At 47.7% G+C, this 23278-nt stretch overlaps 1 protein-coding gene across 3 annotated transcripts in view; it reads left to right on the top strand.

Moving 5' to 3' along the window:
• The window catches only part of LOC115106945 (dedicator of cytokinesis protein 4-like), a 159970-nt gene that overhangs the window by 30236 nt on the left and 106456 nt on the right, over positions 1 to 23278 (top strand). For 2 of the 3 annotated variants that reach the window (XM_029630202.2, XM_029630201.2), the window contains exon 1: positions 22457 to 22555. In XM_029630202.2, the coding sequence (XP_029486062.2) occupies positions 22511 to 22555 (45 nt within the window). In that variant the 5' untranslated portion in view covers positions 22457 to 22510. Of the gene's footprint in view, positions 1 to 15916; positions 16001 to 18716; positions 18758 to 19072; positions 19129 to 19450; positions 19548 to 20702; positions 20834 to 22456; positions 22556 to 23278 lie in introns of those variants that run through there. The other variant, XM_065008176.1, reaches the window with a different exon arrangement.

Genomic DNA, 23278 nt, shown 5'->3' with positions numbered 1-23278 from the left:
TCAACCTCCTCTCTTTCTCCCACACCGCCTCTCTTTCTCAACCTCCTCTCTTTCTCCCACACCGCCTCTCTTTCTCCCACACCGCCTCTCTTTCTCCCACACCGCCTCTCTTTCTCAACCGCCTCTCTTTCTCAACCGCCTCTCTTTCTCAACCTCGTCTCTTTCTCAACCTCGTCTCTTTCTCAACCTCTCTTTCTACCCTTCCAACATCCTCTCTTTCTCAACCACCTCTCTTTCTCAACCTCCTCTCTTTCTCAACCTCCTCTCTTTCTTCCCCTCCTCTCTTTCTCAACCTCCTCTCTTTCTACCCTTCCAACATCCTCTCTTTCTCAACCTCCTCTCTTTCTCAACCTCCTCTCTTTCTCAACCTCGTCTCTTTCTCAACCTCCTCTCTTTCTCAACCTCCTCTCTTTCTCAACCTCCTTTCTTTCTCCCATACCGCTCTTTCTCAACCTCCTCTCTTTCTCCCACACCTCTCTTTCTCCCACACCTCTCTTTCTCCCACACCTCTCTTTCTCCCACACCGCTCTTTCTCCCACACCGCCTCTCTTTCTCCCACACCGCCTCTCTTTCTCAACCGCCTCTCTTTCTCAACCGCCTCTCTTTCTCAACCGCCTCTCTTTCTCAACCGCCTCTCTTTCTCAACCTCCTTTCTTTCTCCCACACCGCTCTTTCTCAACCTCCTCTCTTTCTCCCACACCTCTCTTTCTCCCACACCTCTCTTTCTCCCACACCGCTCTTTCTCCCACACCGCCTCTCTTTCTCCCAAACCGCCTCTCTTTCTCAACCGCCTCTCTTTCTCAACCGCCTCTCTTTCTCAACCTCCTCTCTTTCTCAACCTCCTTTCTTTCTCCCACACCGCTCTTTCTCAACCTCCTCTCTTTCTCCCACACCTCTCTTTCTCCCACACCTCTCTTTCTCCCACACCGCTCTTTCTCCCACACCGCCTCTCTTTCTCCCACACCGCCTCTCTTTCTCCCACACCGCCTCTCTTTCTCCCACACCGCCTCTCTTTCTCCCCACCGCCTCTCTTTCTCAACCTCCTCTCTTTCTCAACCGCCTCTCTTTCTCAACCGCCTCTCTTTCTCAACCGCCTCTCTTTCTCAACCGCCTCCCGCCTCTCTTTCTCAACCGCCTCTCTTTCTCAACCGCCTCTCTTTCTCAACCGCCACTCTTTCTCAACCGCCTCTCTTTCTCCCACACCACTCTTTCTGAACCGCCTCTCTTTCTCCCACACCTCTCTTTCTCAACCGCCTCTCTTTCTATCCTTCCAACCGCCTCTCTTTCTCAACCGCCTCTCTTTCTCAACCGCCTCTCTTTCTCAACCGCCTCTCTTTCTCAACCGCCTCTTTTTCTCAACCTCCTCTCTTTCTATCCTTCCAACATCCTCTCTTTCTCAACCGCCTCTCTTTCTCAACCTCCTCTCTTTCTCCCACACAGCTCTTTCTCAACCTCCTCTCTTTCTCCCACACCGCTCTTTCTCCCACACCGCCTCTCTTTCTCAACCGCCTCTTTCTCAACCGCCTCTTTCTCAACCGCCTCTCTTTCTCAACCTCGTCTCTTTCTCAACCTCGTCTCTTTCTCAACCTCTCTTTCTACCCTTCCAACATCCTCTCTTTCTCAACCTCTCTTTCTACCCTTCCAACATCCTCTCTTTCTCAACCTCCTCTCTTTCTCAACCTCCTCTCTTTCTACCCTTTCAACGTCCTGTCTTTCTCCCCCTCTTTCTCAAGCTCCTCTCTTTCTCCCCCTCTCTTTCTCAACCTCTCTTTCTACCCTTCCAACATCCTCTCTTTCTCAACCTCTCTTTCTACCCTTCCAACATCCTCTCTTTCATCCCCTCCTCTCTTTCTCAACCTCCTCTCTTTCTACCCTTCCAACATCCTCTCTTTCTCAACCACCGCTCTTTCTCAACCACCGCTCTTTCTCAACCTCCTCTCTTTCTCAACCTCCTCTCTTTCTCAACCTCCTCCCTTTCTACCCTTCCAACATCCTCTCTTTCTTCCCCTCCTCTCTTTCTCAACCTCCTCTCTTTCTACCCTTCCAACATCCTCTCTTTCTCAACCTCTTCTCTTTCTCAACCTCCTCTCTTTCTCAACCTCCTCTCTTTCTCAACCTCCTCTCTTTCTCAACCTCGTCTCTTTCTCAACCTCGTCTCTTTCTCAACCTCGTCTCTTTCTCAACCTCGTCTCTTTCTCAACCTCGTCTCTTTCTCAACCTCGTCTCTTTCTCAACCTCGTCTCTTTCTCAACCTCCTCTCTTTCTCAACCTCCTCTCTTTCTCAACCTCCTTTCTTTCTCCCACACCGCTCTTTCTCAACCTCCTTTCTTTCTCCCACACCGCTCTTTCTCAACCTCCTCTCTTTCTCCCACACCGCTCTTTCTCAACCTCCGCTCTTTCTCCCACACCTCTCTTTCTCCCACACCGCTCTTTCTCCCACACCGCTCTTTCTCCCACACCGCCTCTCTTTCTCCCACACCGCCTTTCTTTCTCAACCGCCTCTCTTTCTCAACCGCTCTTTCTCAACCTCCTCTCTTTCTCCCACACCGCTCTTTCTCAACCTCCTCTCTTTCTCCCACACCGCTCTTTCTCAACCACCTCTCTTTCTCAACCGCCTCTCTTTCTCAACCGCCTCTCTTTCTCAACCGCCTCTCTTTCTCAACCGCCTCTCTTTCTCAACCGCCACTCTTTCTCAACCGCCTCTCTTTCTCCCACACCACTCTTTCTCAACCGCCTCTCTTTCTCAACCGCCTCTCTTTCTCAACCGCCTCTCTTTCTCAACCGCCTCTTTTCTCAACCTCCTCTCTTTCTCAACCGCCTCTCTTTCTCCCACACCGCTCTTTCTCAACCGCCTCTCTTTCTCAACCGCCTCTCTTTCTATCCTTCCAACCGCCTCTCTTTCTCAACCGCCTCTCTTTCTCCCACACCGCTCTTTCTCAACCTCCTTTCTTTCTCCCACACCGCTCTTTCTCAACCTCCTCTCTTTCTCCCACACCGCTCTTTCTCAACCGCCTCTCTTTCTATCCTTCCAACCGCCTCTCTTTCTCAACCGCCTCTCTTTCTCCCACACCGCTCTTTCTCAACCGCCTCTCTTTCTCAACCGCCTCTTTTTCTCAACCTCCTCTCTTTCTATCCTTCCAACATCCTCTCTTTCTCAACCGCCTCTCTTTCTCAACCGCCTCTTTCTCCCACACCGCTCTTTCTCAACATCCTCTCTTTCTCCCACACCGCTCTTTCTCAACATCCTCTCTTTCTCCCACACCGCTCTTTCTCAACCTCCTCTCTTTCTCCCACACCGCTCTTTCTCAACCTCCTCTCTTTCTCCCACACCGCTCTTTCTCCCACACCGCCTCTCTTTCTCCCACACCGCCTCTCTTTCTCAACCGCCTCTCTTTCTCAACCGCCTCTCTTTCTCAACCTCGTTTCTTTCTCAACCTCGTCTCTTTCTCAACCTAGTCTCTTTCTCAACCTAGTCTCTTTCTCAACCTCCTCTCTTTCTCAACCTCCTCTCTTTCTCAACCTCCTCTCTTTCTCAACCTCCTCTCTTTCTCAACCTCCTCCCTTTCTACCCTTCCAACATCCTCTCTTTATTCCCCTCCTCTCTTTCTGAACCTCCTCTCTTTCTCAACCTCCTCTCTTTCTCAACCTCCTCTCTTTCTCAACCTCCTCTCTTTCTCAACCTCCTTTCTTTCTCCCACACCTCTCTTTCTCCCACACCTCTCTTTCTCCCACAACGCCTCTCTTTCTCAACCGCCTCTCTTTCTACCATTCCAACCGCCTCTCTTTCTCAACCTCCTCTCTTTCTCCCACACCTCTCTTTCTCAACCTCCTCTCTTTCTCCCACACCGCTCTTTCTCCCACACCGCTCTTTCTCCCACACCGCTCTTTTTCTCAACCGCCTCTCTTTCTCAACCACCTCTTTCTCAACCGCCTCTCTTTCTCAACCTCCTCTCTTTCTACCATTCCAACATCCTCTCTTTCTCAGCCGCCTCTCTTTCTACCCCTCCTCTTTCTCAACCTCCTCTCTTTCTACCCTTCCAACATCCTCTCTTTCTCCTCCTCTCTTTCTCCCCCTTTCTTTCTCAACCTCCTCTCTTTCTACCCTGCCATTCATCCTCTCTTTCTCCCCCCTTCTCTCTTTCCTCTCAGTCAACCCTACCCTCTTTCACCTCTGTTTCTCCCACTCCTCTCTTTCTGCCAAACATCGAGCCATCGACCTAGTCATTCAGCTACGACTGATTCCTTCAATACTGTATCTCTCTCTCTCCAGTCTCCACCGCGGGTTCTTCTGCTTGCCTGTGTCTGGCCCCAGGCTTGATTTGCATGGATGAAATATCTCATGACCCTGGATGACAGTGTCTTTATATGGTTAGCATGGTGGTTTCTGGGTCTGTTCTCATATTGTGAGCTTGGCATGGTTGCTTCACTTGCTTCTTGTGCTGAATCTAAATCACAGATTGGGATATTGTAGTCAGAGGCTGGCTAGATGAGTTGATAATAAGGTATGCTCCACTGGCTTGTTCGTGTAGCACATGCCATCTGGTTCTTGAGTGTGTGTGTGGTGCGTGCTTGTATACTCTGGCTAGTATCTCCTTTGTAGGGACTTCCTCTGCCCTGGCTTTGCTCTCAGCCGAGCACCGTCAGCAGTGTGTGTGTGTGTGTGTGTGTGTGTGTGTGTGTGTGTGTGTGTGTGTGTGTGTGTGTGTGTGTGTGTGTGTGTGTGTGTGTGTGTGTGTGTGTGTGTGTGTGTGCGCGCGCTGAACCCTAACACACATCTGAAGACCGGGCGTGTGTCTGGTGCTCCCACTGTGCCTTCTTCCTTCTGTAGCTCTGCAGTGACCAGAGACGAAGCATTTCATACACTCACTGCTCTCATAATGCTCAATACTCGTACACTCACTGCCCTGTGATGCTTCTTTTGCACTCGTTCACTTTTATTGAGGCCCGAATTGTCTAAATAAGCAACCGATAATGATTAAACCAATAGACATCGTCTGTCGGCTGATAATGGTGATGTTGATGCTCAGAGAGAAATGCCTGATTCATCCCTTTCCTTAGCCCTCCGGTCTTAGAGCTGATGAGCTTTAATCGTGTGTGTGTGTGTCAATACCACTTCCCTCGCTGCTTCCTATACAGAATACATGTTCACTGGGGCTAGCTCAGGTGCGGTAGGGCCTATATATCCTTGCCCCCTTACCACAGCCATTCAAAGTGACAAGTTAGTCGGATCTTTATTGAACACTCTTTTTATTGGTGTGATAATGAGATGCAAATGGCTATAGTTTTAAAGGGAATCCAAACCTCCGGGCCCCAGCTCCATTTTGTCCTGAGAATTCAATCCATCCCCTTTGCCTCCCTCGCTCTGTGCTCTGATCTGCTCTGCCTCTCTTTATCCCTTCATCTCTCTCTCTCTCTCTCCCTCCCTCCATTTATTCATCCCTCTGTTCTTCTTCCCCCTCTATCTCCCTCTCTTCCGCTCCTCTTGCTCCTCTGTCTCTTCCTCCCTCGTTCTGCCCTCTCCCTCGTCCTGTCTCCCTCCCTCCATGAACCATAGGGCCGAGGGTGCTAATCAGATGAGGCAGTGATGCGGTCCTGGGTGCCCAGTGGGGAGGGCGCCAGCCAGCTTTGACTTGCTGTGATACTGCCAGCTAGTGTTGTGACACACACACACACACACACACACACACACAAAATGGCTAATTGTGTGCATCTGTTTGTATGTAATGAACAATGTAACTGCCTGACAATATTTCAGTGGGTACTGTCATGCAGCAATCCAGCAGATTCACAACAGAAAACCATATGGTCTCCATGGCTCAGTGCGGATTGAAACATGTTCGTCAATCCCCGAACACCACCCTGTGTGGGGCAAGTTGGGGTAGAAATCTTTTCATATTTTGAGCTGAAGTGATGGGCACAGCAGCTGTCGAGCATCGTATTTGATCAAGTGGAGTGTTTATGATAATCCATATTAACCAAGTGATACAATAGTACTTCAGTTGAGAACATAGCCTGCACACAGATATTGTCTGTATCGTAGGGAATGAGATGGCTGTGGCGTAGACACTAAACTCAAGTGGGAGAAAAGATGCAGCTCTTCAGAAGTGGAGTTTCATCTTCCCTAAGGACAGAAATAGTGAACGTGTACAGCCTTACTGTTAAATAGTCATTGAAAAACCATGCTATTCTCCCCAGACTACGCAGTCTCCACACAATATTCACACACACACACACACTCCTCACAGCATATATCACATCCTGACCATTAACATCGGTCCTCTCGTGTGTTTAGCCCCCAATTTCCTTCCCCCTGGTTCAGTCCAGGGCTTTTGTGTTGGGAGGAGAACAGAGTGCTAGTGAATCACTTCTATATTAGATTGACACCAGACAGAAACAGAGAATGGGGGAGAGAGTGTAGAATGATATGCATGAGGTCTGACAGGCACTTATCTCTCCTCCTTTCCCTCTCTCTTCATCGTCTTCTCCCTCTCCCCTCTACACTCCCTTGTTAGTCGTAACCCCGCTGGTGTCTGAGTGCACAGATGGGCTTGAGCTGGGTGCTGTTTGTATGTCTGCTCTAAGATCCATGGACTACCTAGTAGCCTACTCTCTGTCTGCTTTAGGGCTGTCCCCGACTGAAAGAAATCTCGGTCGACCGAGAGCCGTCTGGTCTTTTGACCAATCGATTGGTTGGAAAAAAAAGTGTATTTCTCCATAAAAAGACAAAACTTATGTGTTTTAATAAAATCAACCATATGCTCTGAGCTTGACTGATGCTTTAAGTAGGCTTGGTCGGTATCCAGATAGTCATACCTTCATACTGACCTTGTGCCATACCTGGGATATTCTGTAATACTGGCACTTAACACAAGGGGTGCTGTTTTCAAACCCCACTGATACTTTGTAATCCGAAGGTTAGCAATGCTAACAAGTACTGTCGTAGAAATATCGTCCCAATAATATTTCTCAGATACCGGAACTTGCGAATTCAAAGTAGACTTTATTACAACGTAACAAGCCGAGCTGGTCCATGGATCAACTGTCTTCCCATCCTCGGCACACTCCTTTTATACAGTTTTCATCCTTACATGACATGCATAGTTACTCCTCTTTATGTTAATGATTCATACCCTTTGGCATTCAGCCACTATCTAGCTTCTAACTAGTTTAGGCCCATCTTTAACTTTTCCCTCTTATTGGCACATATATTAGGGCATAGATTCAATTTTGTGGCATACCCATAGTAATTATGCAAAAAAATAATACAGACATACGCTCCTATTGCTGGTGCATGTCTAAAGGGGCCTAAAGGGTTGATTAATGGCTCCAGAGTGCATGTCTAATGGCCCTCACGGGACTAGGTAATGGATCTCCTTAACCTAATGACCCAGACGCACTGTAACGAGTGCACTGCAAGTCTAGGGAGTGAGTGTTTTTAATAAATAAAAGAAACCATGAACACGAAACACAAACAACGCACGGACATGAAATCCGAGTCAATAACACCTGAGGAAAGAACCAAGGGGACTGCCAGATATAGGGAAGATAATCAAGGAGGTGATGGAGTCCAGGTGGAGTCCAGTTTCTGCCCTTATGCTCCTGAAGTTGCCGGTAACAGGCTACACCAGTGATTCCCAACCAGGGGTACTAGGACCCCCTGTGGTTACTTGGCCTATCCACGGGTGGGTACTTGAGAAGACACATGAGACCCTAAGCCTGCTGGTAAAATGCACATGAGGGGAGGGTAGTTCATGTGCATTTTCACGTGAATACACAGTTAAATGATAAGGGATGTTTGGCATTTATATGTTAATATTAAGAAACCTTACAATTCGGGAAAACACATTTGTTATAAAATGTTGCACCATTGTTCTTGCATAATGTAACCATATATAATTTCAGGAGCACATATGTCTTAGTGATGGACTGTGCCATCCCCGCAGCCTCTGCAATGAATTAGTGTGTCTCGTGTGCCATGAAAAAATGCATTTGCAACTGCTCTACAAAAAAACAACTGTCAACCAAGAGCCTATCGACATTGACCAAACAAACCAGTCGACTAAATAGGGTCAGCCCTAGGCTGCTTGACCACATCCTGACTTCCCTCAAACATGAAGCAAAACATAGCAAAGACGAAAAAGGCTTAAAGTCGCAAAGGGAACATTTTACTTCCAAGGTCAACCTCACACTCTCTTACGAAGACTTTCATCATCCCCAAAAGGTAGCGCTCCACAAAGATTACTCACAAGCAGGATCTTTTTTGGGGGGAGGGGGGGGGGTGTTATTACAAGTATGCAGGATATTTATTTTCTCCGGGTCGTGATTTCTTGGCTGAGGCTGAAGTTGAGCCCGAGACGTCCCCCTTCCTGGAAGCAGTTGTGGTGACAGCTAAACAAGACAGCTGTCATCTCTGTTACTCTGTCACTCAGACAATGGGGCTTAGGGAAAGAGAGCGGGGGAGAGTGGGGGCAGTTTGTCACATGCCTAGTCAGTGGCCCCTTGCTCACTTGTCTGCTGTACGCGTGTGTGTGTGTGTGTGTGTGTGTGTGTGTGTGTGTGTGTGGGTTGCGTGAACACACGTGTGTTTTGTTTTCCTCTCTGACTGCTAGGTATGTACACTCAAAAGCTTCTTCATTTGATATCCTGTGTGGGTTCGCATGCGTGTGTGTGTGTTTATACACGTGCAGTGGGAAGAGCAAGTAATGGATGTAATTTGATGCAGAGAGATTGAAGTGTGGGAGGAGTAGGTGGCCCCTCACTCCTTCCCTCTTCCCAGATGGAGGGATGTGATGAACAAAGACAGATGAATATAGAGGCCTCACAAAGACCTCACAGGGGGGGCTGTGTGTGTATGTGTTTGTGTGTGGAGACAGACAATAAAAGCTGATGCAGCACGCTTCATATCGGGGCGGCAGGTAACCTAGTGGTTAGAGTGTTGGGTCAGTAATCCAAAGGTTGCTATATCGAATCCCCGAGCTGACAAGGTAAAAATATGTCGTTCTGCCACTGAACAAGACAGTTAACCCATTGTTCCTAGGACGTCACTGTAAATACGATTTATAAAAAAAAAATCTTAACTGACTTGCCGAGTTAAAAAGGTTAAATAAATCAAATATGACCTCTACACTGCCTCTACCCTCCCCCCACACAAAGACACTTTACCTGTGAATACAGGCCTGTTTTTCCTCTCTCTCTCTGCCGTCCCTCTCTCTCTCTCTCTCATCTCATTATCCTCACCCATCCCTTTTGTCTCTCCTCTTCATCTGTCGCTCTGTATTCTTTCTCTCCTCTCGCTCTCCTCTCGTCCTGTCCTCTCCTCTCAGCTGGCGTGAGGAGGCGTAGGGATCTCTGTGTTCTCAGTTTGCGGTGCCGTTGACATGCAATATTGCGTAAACCTACAATATCGCAACATCCCTTTTCAGTGTCAAAAGTGAATGAGATGGAGAGAGAGAGAGAGAACACAGACATTCCCCTCAGCTTGTCCTCACACACAAACACGTACACAACCCAGCCAGCCCACAGATAGAGGCAGTAGGCAGGCAGATTAGGCCTGAGACTGAGGTGAAGTGGGATAGCTTTGCATTGGACTTGCTCTGACCTATATTCCCCTTTTAATCTGAGTCATATATGATTTCCTCTGCCTGGCCTAGTCATTAGGCAGGCTGTCACCTAGTGGACACGACCATTACTGTATATGTTTGTCATGACAATATGCAGATGTTAAAACCTATTTGGGCTAGGGGGCAGCATTTTGACATCTGGATGACAAGCGTTCCCAAAGTAAACTGCCTGTTACTCAGGCCCAGAAGCTAGGATATGCATATATTTGTTACATTTGGATAGAAAACACTTTAAAGTTTCTCAAACTGTTAAAATAATGTCTGTGAATATAACGGACCTGATATGGCAGGCGAAAACCCGAGGACAAACCATCCAGAAGAAAAACAATTCAGCCCACCAATGATTCCTATGGCTGTCATTTTTAATATGAAGGAAATTACCTCCCAGATTGCAGTTCCTATGGCTTCCACTAGACGTCAACAGTCTTTAGAAAGGGTTTCAGGCTTTTTTTTGGAAAAATGAGCTAGAATTTGTAGTTTTTCTAAGTGGCTCCCATTTTGGCTGTAGTGTTTGTTACGCATTCTGGTGAATGAGCATACTTTGTTGTTTATCTCCGGTAATGCCAATAACGATTCTCCGTCTTACATTGTATAGTTTATTTACGTATTAGGGTACCTGAGGTTTGATTATAAATGTTGTTTGGGGAAGTTTATTGGTAACGTTTGGGATTCATTTTGTATGCATTTTGAAGGAGGGAAACCGGTGAATTATTGAATGAAGCGTGCCAGCTAAACTGAGTTTTTGGGGATATAAAGAAGGACTTTATCGAACAAAACAGCCATTTGTGATGTAGCTGGGACCTTTTGGAGTGCCAACAGAAGAAGATCTTGAAAAGTAAGTGATTTATTTTATCACTATTTCTGACTTTCGTGGCACATCTGCCTGGTTGGAAAATGTTTTTAATGCTTTTGTGTGCTGGGCGCTGTCCTCAGATAATTGCATGGTGTGCTTTCGCCGTAAAGCCTTTTTGAAATCTGACACCGTGGCTGGATTAACAAGAAGTTCAGTTTTTAACTGATGTATGACACTTGTATTTTCATGAATGTTAAATATGACTATGTCTGTCATATGAATTTCGGCTCTGCAATTTCACCGGAAGACAATAGCGTCTCACTGATCCGCAATACGTTTTTAAACAATCCGTTTCGTTTGACATTTTTACTCTATTTTCATTGATGATCTGAATAAATCACTAGATAGCCTGATTGTAAATCAGCAGAGTATGTGGTTTATTGCAGAGATTGAGAGCATGTCTGCGTGTGGTGTGTCAACTTCCTTGTACCATACGCGGTGAACACCCTGTTCGTGTTTTAGGCTGACAGTGCGATTTTTATGCGACGTCGTTCAGGCCTAGACACGTTTCTCAGAACCAGGGGAGCTCCTTCTTTACGAGAGGCTTTAGTTAGTGCCATTCACGCGCTAGGAGAGACCTGCATGTTAAAGCAGCCACAGCAGAACACCCAGTCTCTCTCAGACTTCCCTTTGTAATGAGCAGAAAGAGAAGGGGCACTGAAGCGTCTCACAGGATGCTGCTGAAAGGTGGCGGACACACACATTAGCATGCACATGCACACAAACACACACACAATTAGCGCCTCTGTAACAGCACACTGCTCTCCTTCAAAACTCATAATCTTGCCTTTTATGAATACATTCAGACCAGAGCGAACAAAGCACCAAACAAGCAGAATTTCTATCTTACTCCTTGTGAGGTCTTGCATGATTTACTTGCATTGACATTTGTAGGAGTAAGCCTATTTCGCGGCTTACATTTGTGTTCATCGAACGTTATGGATCCCGGTATGATGTTATGTGTAGTAATTACTTTGGTTTTAATTGATTTATATTCTGTGCGTGCCCTTGCCACCTCAGAGAAGCTATACACTTATCTTTTATGAAAGCTCATTTTGAGGTGTTATGATTCGAGGAAGGCTATTGTTGCCAGCGAGCGCTTGTTTCCCCATAGCCTGCTTCTCGCCGTTATCTCGACCTACAAAGGCCTCGAAAGGACAACTGGAAATGGAAAAGGTGAAATGAAAGCCGTTCCTCGTGAGCGATTTCACCAGCCTAGCTTTTGTTGGCCTGTCTTTCCCTCTCTCTCATCGAGAGAGAGAGCTTATGTATATATATTATAATATCTAGCTGAGCTGACGCGGCGTGGCGCAATCTGGGTCTTCTCGCTTCACGGCCGTATCGTCTAGATGCTGTGAGGCAGGTGCAGGTGTGTGCATATACTCTATGCTGTGAGACTGACGTCTGCTGCCCTACGCGGTCAGCTCCTGTTGATTCCTCCTGCTTTAAAATGCATAGCCGCCTCTTCCATGGTCGAAGCTCATCCCCAGGAAATCACATTTTGTGAGAGAGAGCAGAGCGCTGAAGCGCATCGGCACGTCTTTAATCCGTGTCTCAGTGTTACAGCGCTCTGTCAGATGACCAGGCTTGGCCCAAAGCTTCGTGCCCCATGTCTCACTGGACTGTGGTGTGCGTATACACACACATATACGTTCCTCTGCGCCAACGATGCTAAGTGTGTTTGGAGGGCCTGAAGAGTATAGGCATATGTGTACTTAACCACGGGGGGCTGAGTCATTGCCTTGTGTCAGTAACACAGTGGAAAAATATGTTATGAGTGGGTATTTAAAGACAGGCCAACAAAAGCTAGGCTGGTGAAATCGCTCACGAGGAACGGCTTTCATTTCACCTTTTCCATTTCCAGTTGTCCTGTTCTCCGCAGAATGTCCATCTGTAATGTTTCCCTAGAACTGGGACATAATGGGTTGGGACCCATTCAAACAACGTGGTTAATTCTGGGTTACTCTGTCATGTTTATTCGCATAGCTAGAATAGAGAGTTTTTTGGCCACGGTCGAGTCCAGAAAATGGCACAGCAAAGCAATATTAAGACGGTCTTAGACAGATGCTGTCTTTGTTTTCTGCTGTTTCTCTACCCGTGTCGAAGCCACAATGGCATACCTGTACCAACTACCAGCCCTTTGCCAGAGAATAGTGATGCACCGATATGACACTTTTGACCTATATCTGATATTTTCCTTGCAAAAAAACCTTTCCCGATTTCTTTTTGTGCTGCCTTTGTAAGTATTCTAGTACAGTTAAATGGTTAGACCTCTGCGTCCATGTGTGTGTTAAGGCACTGCATCTCCATGCAAAAGAGGCATCCGGTTCGAATCCAGGCTGTAGCTAATGTCAGCCGATTCCTATATGTTCAATTTGAATAAATCACTGATTCTGTCGGGTATTTGGATAGTCTAACTCTGCTGTCAAGAGTTCCCGTTATGAAACCCAACCGTTTCATGGTTGTGAAGTCAAACCCAAGCAGATGGCTGTGGCTTGAGATGTAAATCCTGCAGACGCCAGAGTATAAATAAAGCAGGACTTTAACCATCGTCAACTCACAGCCTTGCACATAGTGAAGGAATAGGAAAAGGAAGGGAGGGAACGAGAGGAGGGACGGATAAGAGCAGGGGAAAAGCGAGGGATGTCACCTTCCATTTTGAATATCACTTACTGCTGATTGATTGTTTTTGCAACTTCCTGCAAATCAAGTGCGGTCTCGTTCTCGCCATTATTTATTAACCTGATTACATTCCATTCCAGTATGTGTGGATTGGAGTAGGAATCCAACAACTACACATCTGAATAATGGAAAATGCACACTTGCTCATTTCTGGCAGCAGGGTCAATGGACCACCAGTGTCTGTGGTGGCGAATTAGCATATTAATGATGTGTTGAATAATTGATGACGGAGGAGTGGATTACGAGTGTGATTCGTTGTTGGAACACAAATCGGAGAGAAAGGGGGTGAGGACGGGCTGTTAAAACCACTTTTACGGAGCCTTTTGAACTCAAGTTGCTCATTGGTTGGCGTCAACTGCAGGTTGTTTTTCTAGTTCTTTTGGCAGAGACTCTCTGCATTAAGAACCTGCTATGTCTGTTTCGTTGTCTCCTCTGAATATTCTGTCTGGTTCATGCAAGACAACTGTTTAATCTTCTTTTAAAGTATACTTTCAAACGTTATGCCTGCCACACCCAATCGGTAGCTACTTACCTTTTACATCTTGCGTGGTTTGAACACGTGACACCAAGGTCTGTGTAATACCTAGCTAGCTGTAAACCTGGTATTCCTCGATCAATTCAGTACAGCCTGTGAAACCCAGTGCCTTTGAACACAACACAACAAACTACACCAAAGCCTGTCTGAACCAGTGGTCTGCATCATGTTCCTATAAGGAGCTTAGAGGGAGACCGACAAACCAACTGTAGGGTCACTTGACAGGCCTCGACTCCAAATGGCAGCCTAAAGCACATGTAAGCCTAATTCAAACAAACGCTCTTTGTACCGATCTGCCTGCCTTTCCCCATCCACCCTGGACAGAACACTGAGCTCAAAGTACACAGCCAGTCTTCTCTCTGGCTTTGGGGGGGACTGCCTTAGGATTAGGGCAAGGTGAGAGTCGCAGCCGCACGCAGCCCATGGGTAGATTACTGGAGGTTAGTGCGACTAAGTCTCCACTTTGGCTCAGGAGTAGAGCCTACAGTAGTCAGTTCCCGTTTGGACATATGTCTTTTCATCTCAAGTCTGAAGGAGATATTGTCATATAAGTTCATGGTTCTCAGTCACTGTTCAGTCCAGCACTTTTATTTAAGTTAGACTTTTATCCCAGTTCCTGAATTCCTGTGTGTGTGTGTGTGTGTGTGTGTGTGTGTGTGTGTGTGTGTTTTTCCTTCAGTTTTTACGTAATGTCTAAGTTAGTTCAGCATGAACGAGGCTGCCTCGTCAGAAATAGGAACAGCCATTTGCCCACGAGTAGATGTGTGTCACAGCAGAGCAGAGCACAGCTTGTGGTGACTGAACTCCTGCCTCAGACCAAGCCGACTGGAAACATGGGCCCTGACCCTGTGTGACAGGTTCACCACTATGAGGCTATGTGCGTGCCTGTGTTCATGTACACATATCATATCTGTGGTTTTGCTATATTTGTGTGTGAGACTTTTTTTTTTATGGACGCCCGAGTGGCGCAGCGGTCTAAGGCACTGTGTGTCTCGGTGCAAGAGGCGTCACTACAGTCCCTGGTTTGAATCCAGTCTGTATCACATCATGTCCCCTTCTTTCTTTCCTGTGTGTGTGTGTGTGTGTGTGTGTGTGTGTGTGTGTTGTCCTGCCTTTTTAAGGCGGCACTTCCTCCTCTCCCCCGGAGAGAAAATAAAAAATAGTTTCCCCGCTGAGTGAACACCTTTCAGGTGCCAACATCTTTGGAAAAGAGCCATGCCAGATAGCAGACAGACAACAGCTGGGGAATGGATTACCAAGAAACGATTAAAAACTCTACTTCAAACTGCATCATTTAGTGCACTGCAGCTGGAAAACTCTACTTGTGGTTCAAGCGTTAGCACAGTGCAAGTAAAGTGTGTTGGATGTTATATTTCATGTAGTGGAACCTCCCAATTAAAGTTTCACTGACTTTGCAGCCGGGTCAGGTAAACAAGGTTGCCCTGTGCCCCATGAAATGAAAACCCCTCTCCAAAACCCTTGCCTGACTCCAGTCTTCTTCATTTCCATGTCGTAGGTACTATCCTTATTAGATGCATTTCCCCCAGAGTGTGGCAGCTTGGAAAATTCTTTGAGTGCTGTTATCATGTCTGTTTCTCAGAACCACAGAGAATGGCGTCTGTCGACACTCCTCACTGCTAACCCAGCTATTAGACGCTGTTCGAGAAAAGTGCTCTGTGTTGATCGACTGAGATTGTTACTCTTTATTTTTCTCTCTTGCGTGCTTGTTCTTTCTCTCTCCTTCCCTCCTCTTTCTCTCTCCTCCTCACCCTGCCCCTGTTCTTTAGGCTCTCTCTCGCTCTCTCTCTCTCTCTCTCTCTCTCTCTCTAACTGACCGTGCTGCTCATCAAAGAGAGTCCTACTCTTAAGCCTCCGCAGGTTTTGCCTCCCTCCTCTACAAGAGGCCTCCTAGCAGAAAGACCCAGAATGACATTATTTTCCCTGTAGTTCAGCATGACACCCAGAGGCTTACTCAATCTACCAGCAGCCAGCAGGCCATTCTCTTCCCTGTTTCTGTCTGCCCAGGGAACACTGGAAACAAATCACAGCACAACCTCAGTCAAGACAGTTGAGCTCGGATTCAATTCTAGTGACATGAAAAGAGTGATTTAAGACTTTTTTTTTGGACTGTGTGTGTGTGTGTGTGTGTCGAGTTGGTGTGTGTTACCTAGATACACACATAAAAATACACACCGGTATTAAAGTATATCTTCTATTGTGTTTCAGTGCTGGCCAGTTTCAGAGGGACGGTCCAGCATGGCTTGCCATTGGAGATTGGGGACACGGTGCAGCTCCTGGAGAAATGTGAAGGTAACTGATAACCTCTACTCATTTCACACCCACATAAACCACAAATCCCCCTTCGAGCTTCACAGACAGCCACTGTGACTCACAGATGGGCTGCTACTGGGGCTGTAGTCAACCTTTTTGAAGTTGGGCCACGTTTCCTTCCCCAGTCTGTCCCTCCCGGAGTATTGTGTTGCACATGAAATGTTAAGACTTTTTTTTTCTATTTGATGAGATAAACGTTTGTGGAGGCTCTCAGTTTGCTACTGTTTCCTGTGCCGCGAGAGGGAGAAGACTTCGGTTCCTGCTTCCCGCCCACACTGAGCTCTGCTTGCCAATGTGTGTGTGTGTGTGTGTGTGTGTGTGTGTGTGTGTGTGTGTGTGTGTGTGTGTGTGTGTGTGTCCCTGCTTGGCTGTGTATTGCGAAGGAGTGTGTGAGCCTCAAGGCCGAGTCGCTCACACTCACGGGTTCATTTTTGACATAGTTTCAGACAGAGCAGGTGCCCCGTCACACTTTCCTGTTTCCACCCAGCTAACTTACACAGCATTGACGCAACCTTCCTCCCTTCTCAGGGCATCACGATCTCACTTCCTGTTGTTGCTCAAGGACACACAGACAGACAGATGACAGGTCCGTCTGAGGTGGCTGATGATTCATTACAAACTCCCCAAAGGAAATGATCTGACATCTAATAGACACTATAAATGCAAAAGTATGTGGACACCCCTTCAAATGAGTGGTTTAGACTATTTCAGTCACACCCGTTGCTGACAGTTGTATAAAATCAAGCACACAGCCATGTAATCTCCATAGACAAACAATGGCAGTAGAATTGCCTTACTGAAGAGCTCAGTGACTTTAAATGTGGCACTGTCATAGGATGCCACCTTTCCAACAGCTCAGTTCATCAAATGTCTGCCCTGCTAGAGCTGCCCCAGTAAACAGTAAGTGCTTTTTATTGTGAAGTGGAAACGTATTTCCTGACGAACAGCTCTTGTGCTGATGTTGCTTCCAGAGGCAGTTTGGAACTCAATAGGAGCAACAGCGACTCAGCTGTGAAGTGGTAGGCCACACAAGCTCACAGAATGGGACCGCTGAGTGCTGTAGCGTGTAAAAATGGTCTGTCCTCGGTTGCAACACTCACTGCCATTGTTCCAAACTGCCTCTGGAAGCAACGACAGCACAAGGACTGTTCGCCAGGAGCTTCATGAAATGGGCTTCCATGGCCTAGCAGCCCGCACACAAGCCTAAGATCACCATGCGCAATGCCAAGCATCGGCTGGAGTGGTATGAAGCTCGCCGCCATTGGACACGCATTCTCTGGAGTGATGAATCACGCTTCGCCACCTGGCAGGCCGACAAATGAATCTGCGTTTGACGGATGCTAGGATAACGCGACCTGCCCCAATGCATAGTGCCAGCTGTAAAGTTTGGTGGAGGAGGAATAATGGTCTGGGGCTGTTTTTCACGGTTCGGGCAAGGTCTCTTAGTTCCAATGAAGGGAAATCTTAACATTACAGCACACAGTGACATTCTAGACGATTCTGTGCTTCCAACTTTGTGGCAACAGTTTGGGGAAGGCCCTTTCCAGTTTCAGCCTGACAATGACCCCGTGCACAAAGCGAGGCCCATACAGAAATGGTTTGTCGACATCGGTGTGGAAGATCTTGACTGGCCTGTACAGAGCCCTGACCTCAATCCCATCGAACACCTTTGGGATGAATTGGAACGCCGACTGCGAGCCAGGCCTAATCGCCCAACATCAATGCCCGACCTCACTAATGCTCTTGTGGCTGAATGGAAGCAAGTCCTCGCAGCAATGTTCTGACGTCTAGAGGAAAGCCTTCCCAGAAGAGTTTAGGCTGTTATCGGGGGGGGGGACGACAAACGCCATATGAATGGCCATGATTTTGGAATGAGATGTTGGAGGAGCAGGTGTCCACATACTTTTTGGTCATGTAGCGTATGTGTTTGGTTTTGGAGGACGGGACAAAATACAATATGTTCCGGTCCCCACAACCCCAAGACAAGGGTGTTGACAAGGTCTATCTATTCTGTCCTAGAGAGGAGACAAGTTACTTTAAAAAAAATAGTTTCTGCCAGTGCTGATACTATGTCACCAACTTACTACTGTAGGGTGATAGGTGACATATGTCTCCTCTGACACGCTCTGGCCAAGCGAAACCTAGAAAGAGTTCGTAAAGAGCCTCGTGGAGGTCCATCAGTAGGCAAGACCACGAGACAGTGGCAGCAGTGAGGCTCATTCTCACCTCTTTAACACGAGTAGCACATTATGACCTTAGGTTACTGGTGCTACTTACACTTCCTGGTGCTACTTACAGCCCGTGGTACTACTGACCCCCCCCCCCCCCCCCCCTGGCTCACCAGCTTGGCCGGTGGCCAGAACAAATACTGGGTGCTCAGTGCCATGTAACACCGGGCCTGGTAGGCTTGCAGTAAACAGTGCAGCGACAAAATCCTGCCTCCCGTGATAGTGTTCCAGCTGGCCGTTTTGTTTTATTTTCTCCTTCAGTTTTCCAGCTCGGCAGCTCGACGACTGGTGCGGCCCGGCGCTGAAGTGTCGACACTTCAGTAACCCGGTTCTGTGTCCCAAACGGCAGCCCTGTAACTCATAGTGCTCTGGTCAAAAGTAGTGATAGAAAGAAAGAAAGGTAGCGGGTCTGAGAGTCACAGTGACACGATGAAAATGTCTTTTGATTTTATTTTTTGTCTCCTCAGGCTGGTACAGGGGGTTCGTCCATAAGAATCCAAATGCCAAGGTGGGTGAGACTCTTGTGTGTTATTGAGGCTGTCAGCGCAGCTGCTATTTTCAGATTCAGAAATATCATCTCTCTGCTTCGATCTGAGGGCTGTGCAGTGAGCAGGTCAGTAGGGAGAGGCTCATAGTTTAATAATGTCACGTTGACACGCACTTACACGCACACACACACACACACACACACACATTATTAATTTGTATTGATTATCTGCATCATTTACGCTCGCTAACAGAATGTGTTAGTGGTAGTGCCGTTTTAATGATACAGTTAAAGTGACATTCACCATTCATTATTTTGTTTATTCTCTCCCCCCAGGGTATTTTCCCATGCACTTACATTCACTTGAAGAACGCCCATATCAAGAACAAAGGGTGAGTAATGAGTGTATTGTGTGTGTCTGTCCGTTTCCGTGTGTGTCTCCCCGTGTCTGTCTCTGAGAAGGCAAACAGCCTTATTAGATCAGCCAGTCTGGGAGGTGAGGTAGGTTTATGTTATTTCTGCGGCGAGGAAACGTTAGATAAACATTTAGATCAACGTCACCGTAGCAGAACGGAGGCCGAGTGCCTCTTGGACCAGCCTCTCATAGTGACACTGCGTTGTTATCTGTCGCGTGAGTGTATCTTTGAACCCATGTGCTCGGTAGATATACCGTAGTAATGTGATGTCCCTCTCTCCTCTCTCTCTGACCCACAGGCAGTTTGAGACTGTCATCCCCACAGAGGACTCTGTTATCACTGAGATGACATCCACCCTGAGAGACTGGGGAGCCATGTGGAAACGTCTCTACGTGGTAAAGACTGTTCAACACACGCATGTAGGAATGCATGCAGGAATTCGCACAGACATGCATGAATTTACACATACACACATGTACGTGCGTGTTCTCATGTGTGCCCCACACATCCTGCAGAGAGGAGAATAGACCTGAGAACCGTTGCAGACAGGGAATGCCTTTCAACTAGTGGGCAATACATTATGCCTCAGGTGTTTTTCCTGCAGAAAACAGTGGAAGCTTTTTTCCTGCATATTAATGAGTAACATTGTTTGTGTTTGTGTCTAATAAATGATCTGTGCTTGTTAGACATAAAATCTGAATTTGTGATGCATTACTTGTTATAGCAGGCTGACTGTCTGGTCCCAATTGTTTTACTCTGAAATGTCTCTTGCTCTCTTGCTTTCTCTCTCTCCTGCTCTCTCTGTCGCTCTGTCGCTCCCTCGCTCTGTCGCTCGCTCGCGTGCTCTGTCTCTCTTGCTCTCTCTGTCGCTCTGTCGCTCCCTCGCTCTGTCGCTCGCTCGCGTGCTCTGTCTCTCGTGCTCTCTCTGTCTCTCGTGCTTTCTCCATCTCTCGTGCTCTCGCGGTCTGTCTCTTGTGCTCTCTCTGTCTCGTGCTCTCTCTGTCTCGTGCTCTCTCTGTCTCGTGCTCTCTCTGTCTCGTGCTCTCTCTGTCTCGTGCTCTCTCTGTCTCGTGCTCTCTCTGTCTCGTGCTCTCTCGGTCTGTCTCTCGTGCTCTCTCTGTCTCGTGCTCTCGTGCTCTGTCTCTCGTGCTCTCTCTGTCTCTCGTGCTTTCTCCATCTCTCGTGCTCTCGCGGTCTGTCTCTTGTGCTCTCTCTGTCTCGTGCTCTCTCTGTCTCGTGCTCTCTCTGTCTCTCTCTGTCTCTCGTGCTCTCTGTCTCATCTCTCTGTCTCGTGCTCTCTCTGTCTCGTGCTCTCTCTGTCTCGTGCTCTCTCTGTCTCGTGCTCTCTCTGTCTCGTGCTCTCTCTGTCTCGTGCTCTCTCTGTCACTCGCGCTCTCTCGCTGTCTGTCTCTTGTGCCCTTTCTGTCTCTTGTGCTCTTTCTGTCTCTTGTGCTCTGTCTGTCTCTTGTGCTCTTTCTGTCTCTCTCTCTCTCGCTGTCTGTCTCTTGTGCTCTTTCTGTCTCTCTCTCTGTCTCTCTGTCTCTGTGTAGAAGAATGATGGGGATCTGTTCCATCGGTTGTGGCACGTGATGAATGAGATCTTGGACCTGAGGAGACAGGTTCTGGTTGGTCACCTCACCAACGACCGCATGAAAGACGTCAAACAGCACATCACTGCCAGGTCTGGACTGGAAAGAAGAATGATGGGGATCTGTTCCAGTCCCCCAGTCCCTCTGTCTTTGAATGACATCTTCCCTCCCCAGTCCCCCAGGTTCTGTCTTTGAATGTCACCTGTCTTTGTCCCTCTGTCTTTGAATGTCACACTCCTCCCCAGTCCCCCAGTCCCTCTGTCTTTGAATGTCACACATTCCTCCCTCCCCAGTCCCCCAGTCCCTCTGTCTTTGAATGTCACACTCCCTCCCCAGTCCCCCAGTCCCTCTGTCTTTGAATGTCACACTCCCTCCCCAGTCCCCCAGTCCCTCTGTCTTTGAATGTCACACTCCCTCCCCAGTCCCCCAGTCTTTGAATGTCACACTCCCTCCCCAGTCCCCCAGTCCCTCTGTCTTTGAATGTCACACTCCCTCCCCAGTCCCTCCCTCTGTCTTTGAATGTCACTCCCTCCCTCCCCAGTCCCTCTGTCTTTGAATGTCACACTCCCTCCCCAGTCCCTCCCCAGTCCCTCTGTCTTTGAATGTCACACTCCCTCCCCAGTCCCCCAGTCCCTCTGTCTTTGAATGTCACACTCCCTCCCCAGTCCCCCAGTCCCTCTGTCTTTGAATGTCACACTCCCTCCCCAGTCTGTCCCCTCCCTCCCCAGACCCCCCTCTGTCTTTGAATGTCACACTCCCTCCCCAGGCACATGCTGTGCTCAATCAGTTCCGTTCCCCTTCAAACAGACACACCACACGTTCATACAGACACACCACACGTTCATACAGACACACCACACGTTCATACAGACACACCACACGTTCATACAGACACACCACACGTTCATACAGACACACCACACGTTCATACAGACACACCACACGTTCATACAGACACACCACACGTTCATACAGACACACCACACGTTCATACAGACACACCACACGTTCATACAGACACACCACACGTTCATACAGACACACCACACGTTCAAACAGACACACCTCACGTTCATACAGACACACCACACGTTCATACAGACACACCACACGTTCATACAGACACACCACACGTTCATACAGACACACCTCACGTTCATACAGACACACCTCACGTTCATACAGACACACACTTTTCATTTCGTATCAGACACACCTCACGTTCATACAGACACACCTCACGTTCATACAGACACACACTTTTCATTTCGTATCAGACACACCTCACGTTCATACAGACACACCTCACGACACACACTTTTCATACAGACACACCTCACGTTCATACAGACACACCTCACGTTCATACAGACACACACACTTTTCATTTCGTATCAGACACACAAACACTTTCCACTGCGTCTCTATCTCCCGGGCTGATGAAACGACACCTGTCAGTCCCTTGCTGTTGGTTGTGGACAGATGACAGACCACTCCCCCTGCAAACACCAGTTTGAAGAGTTCTGTGACCCTACCTCTCCTTGTCTTATACCATCCCATGCTCTGAAAGACTTATCTATCCCTGGGAGATTAGAGTGTGTGTTTATGGGTACCCCTCTATGCCTCTATGTCCCTGTGAGACATAGCAGTCTTCCAGTTCTGTCAAGTGTGTCCTGTCTGAATGGTTTGATGCACTGACAGTCCTGTTGTGTGTGTGTGTGTGTTCCAGACAGCTGAGTTTGGACCTGGTACCCCGCAGGGAGTTCTGCATGGTGGACCCAGACGAGATCAGCGTCACAGAACTCTTCAAACTGGTGAGTTCTATTCCCAAAACCAGGAACAATTGCCTGAACACTGTTATCTTGTTACTGTGTATTACCCACTCACTATCCTCATCAATCCAGTTTAACCCACTGTTCTCTTGTTACTGTGTATTCCCCACTCACTATCCTCATCAATCCAGTTAACCCACTGTTCTCTTGTTACTGTGTATTCCCCACTCACTATCCTCATCAATCCAGTTTAACCCACTGTTCTCTTGTTACTGTGTATTCCCCACTCACTATCCTCATCAATCCAGTTAACCCACTGTTCTCTTGTTACTGTGTATTCCCCACTCACTATCCTCATCAATCCAGTTAACCCACTGTTCCTAGGCCGTCATTGAAAATAATAATTTGTTCTTAACTGACTTGCCTAGTAAAATAAAGGTAAAAAAAACAAATCCACTGTCCACTGTACCTTTCTCTAGCATTAGCCGCATAGCTAGCCCTAGCGACTGCTGCGTGTAATTCAGACACGTATTTTACTCTTAAGGCAGAAAAAAGGTAGATTAGAGTCTCCCTTCGTCTTTCCCTTCCTCACTCTCCTCCCCAGGCAGCGCTTTCCTCCCCCCCCACCCCCCACCCCGAAACCATAGCGACCACATCCTCTGCCTGATGCTCCAATCCTGATGTGAGGCACTTAGTCCTTTTTTTTTCGCTAAACAAATAATGTACAGGGGATGAGAAAGAGGGGAGTGGGGGATGAGTGAAGTA

The sequence above is a fragment of the Oncorhynchus nerka genome, linkage group LG23 (assembly GCF_034236695.1).
Source record: "Oncorhynchus nerka isolate Pitt River linkage group LG23, Oner_Uvic_2.0, whole genome shotgun sequence".
NCBI classification, from domain to species: Eukaryota; Metazoa; Chordata; class Actinopteri; order Salmoniformes; family Salmonidae; genus Oncorhynchus; species Oncorhynchus nerka.
This window is presented reverse-complemented; position numbering and strand designations above follow the sequence as displayed.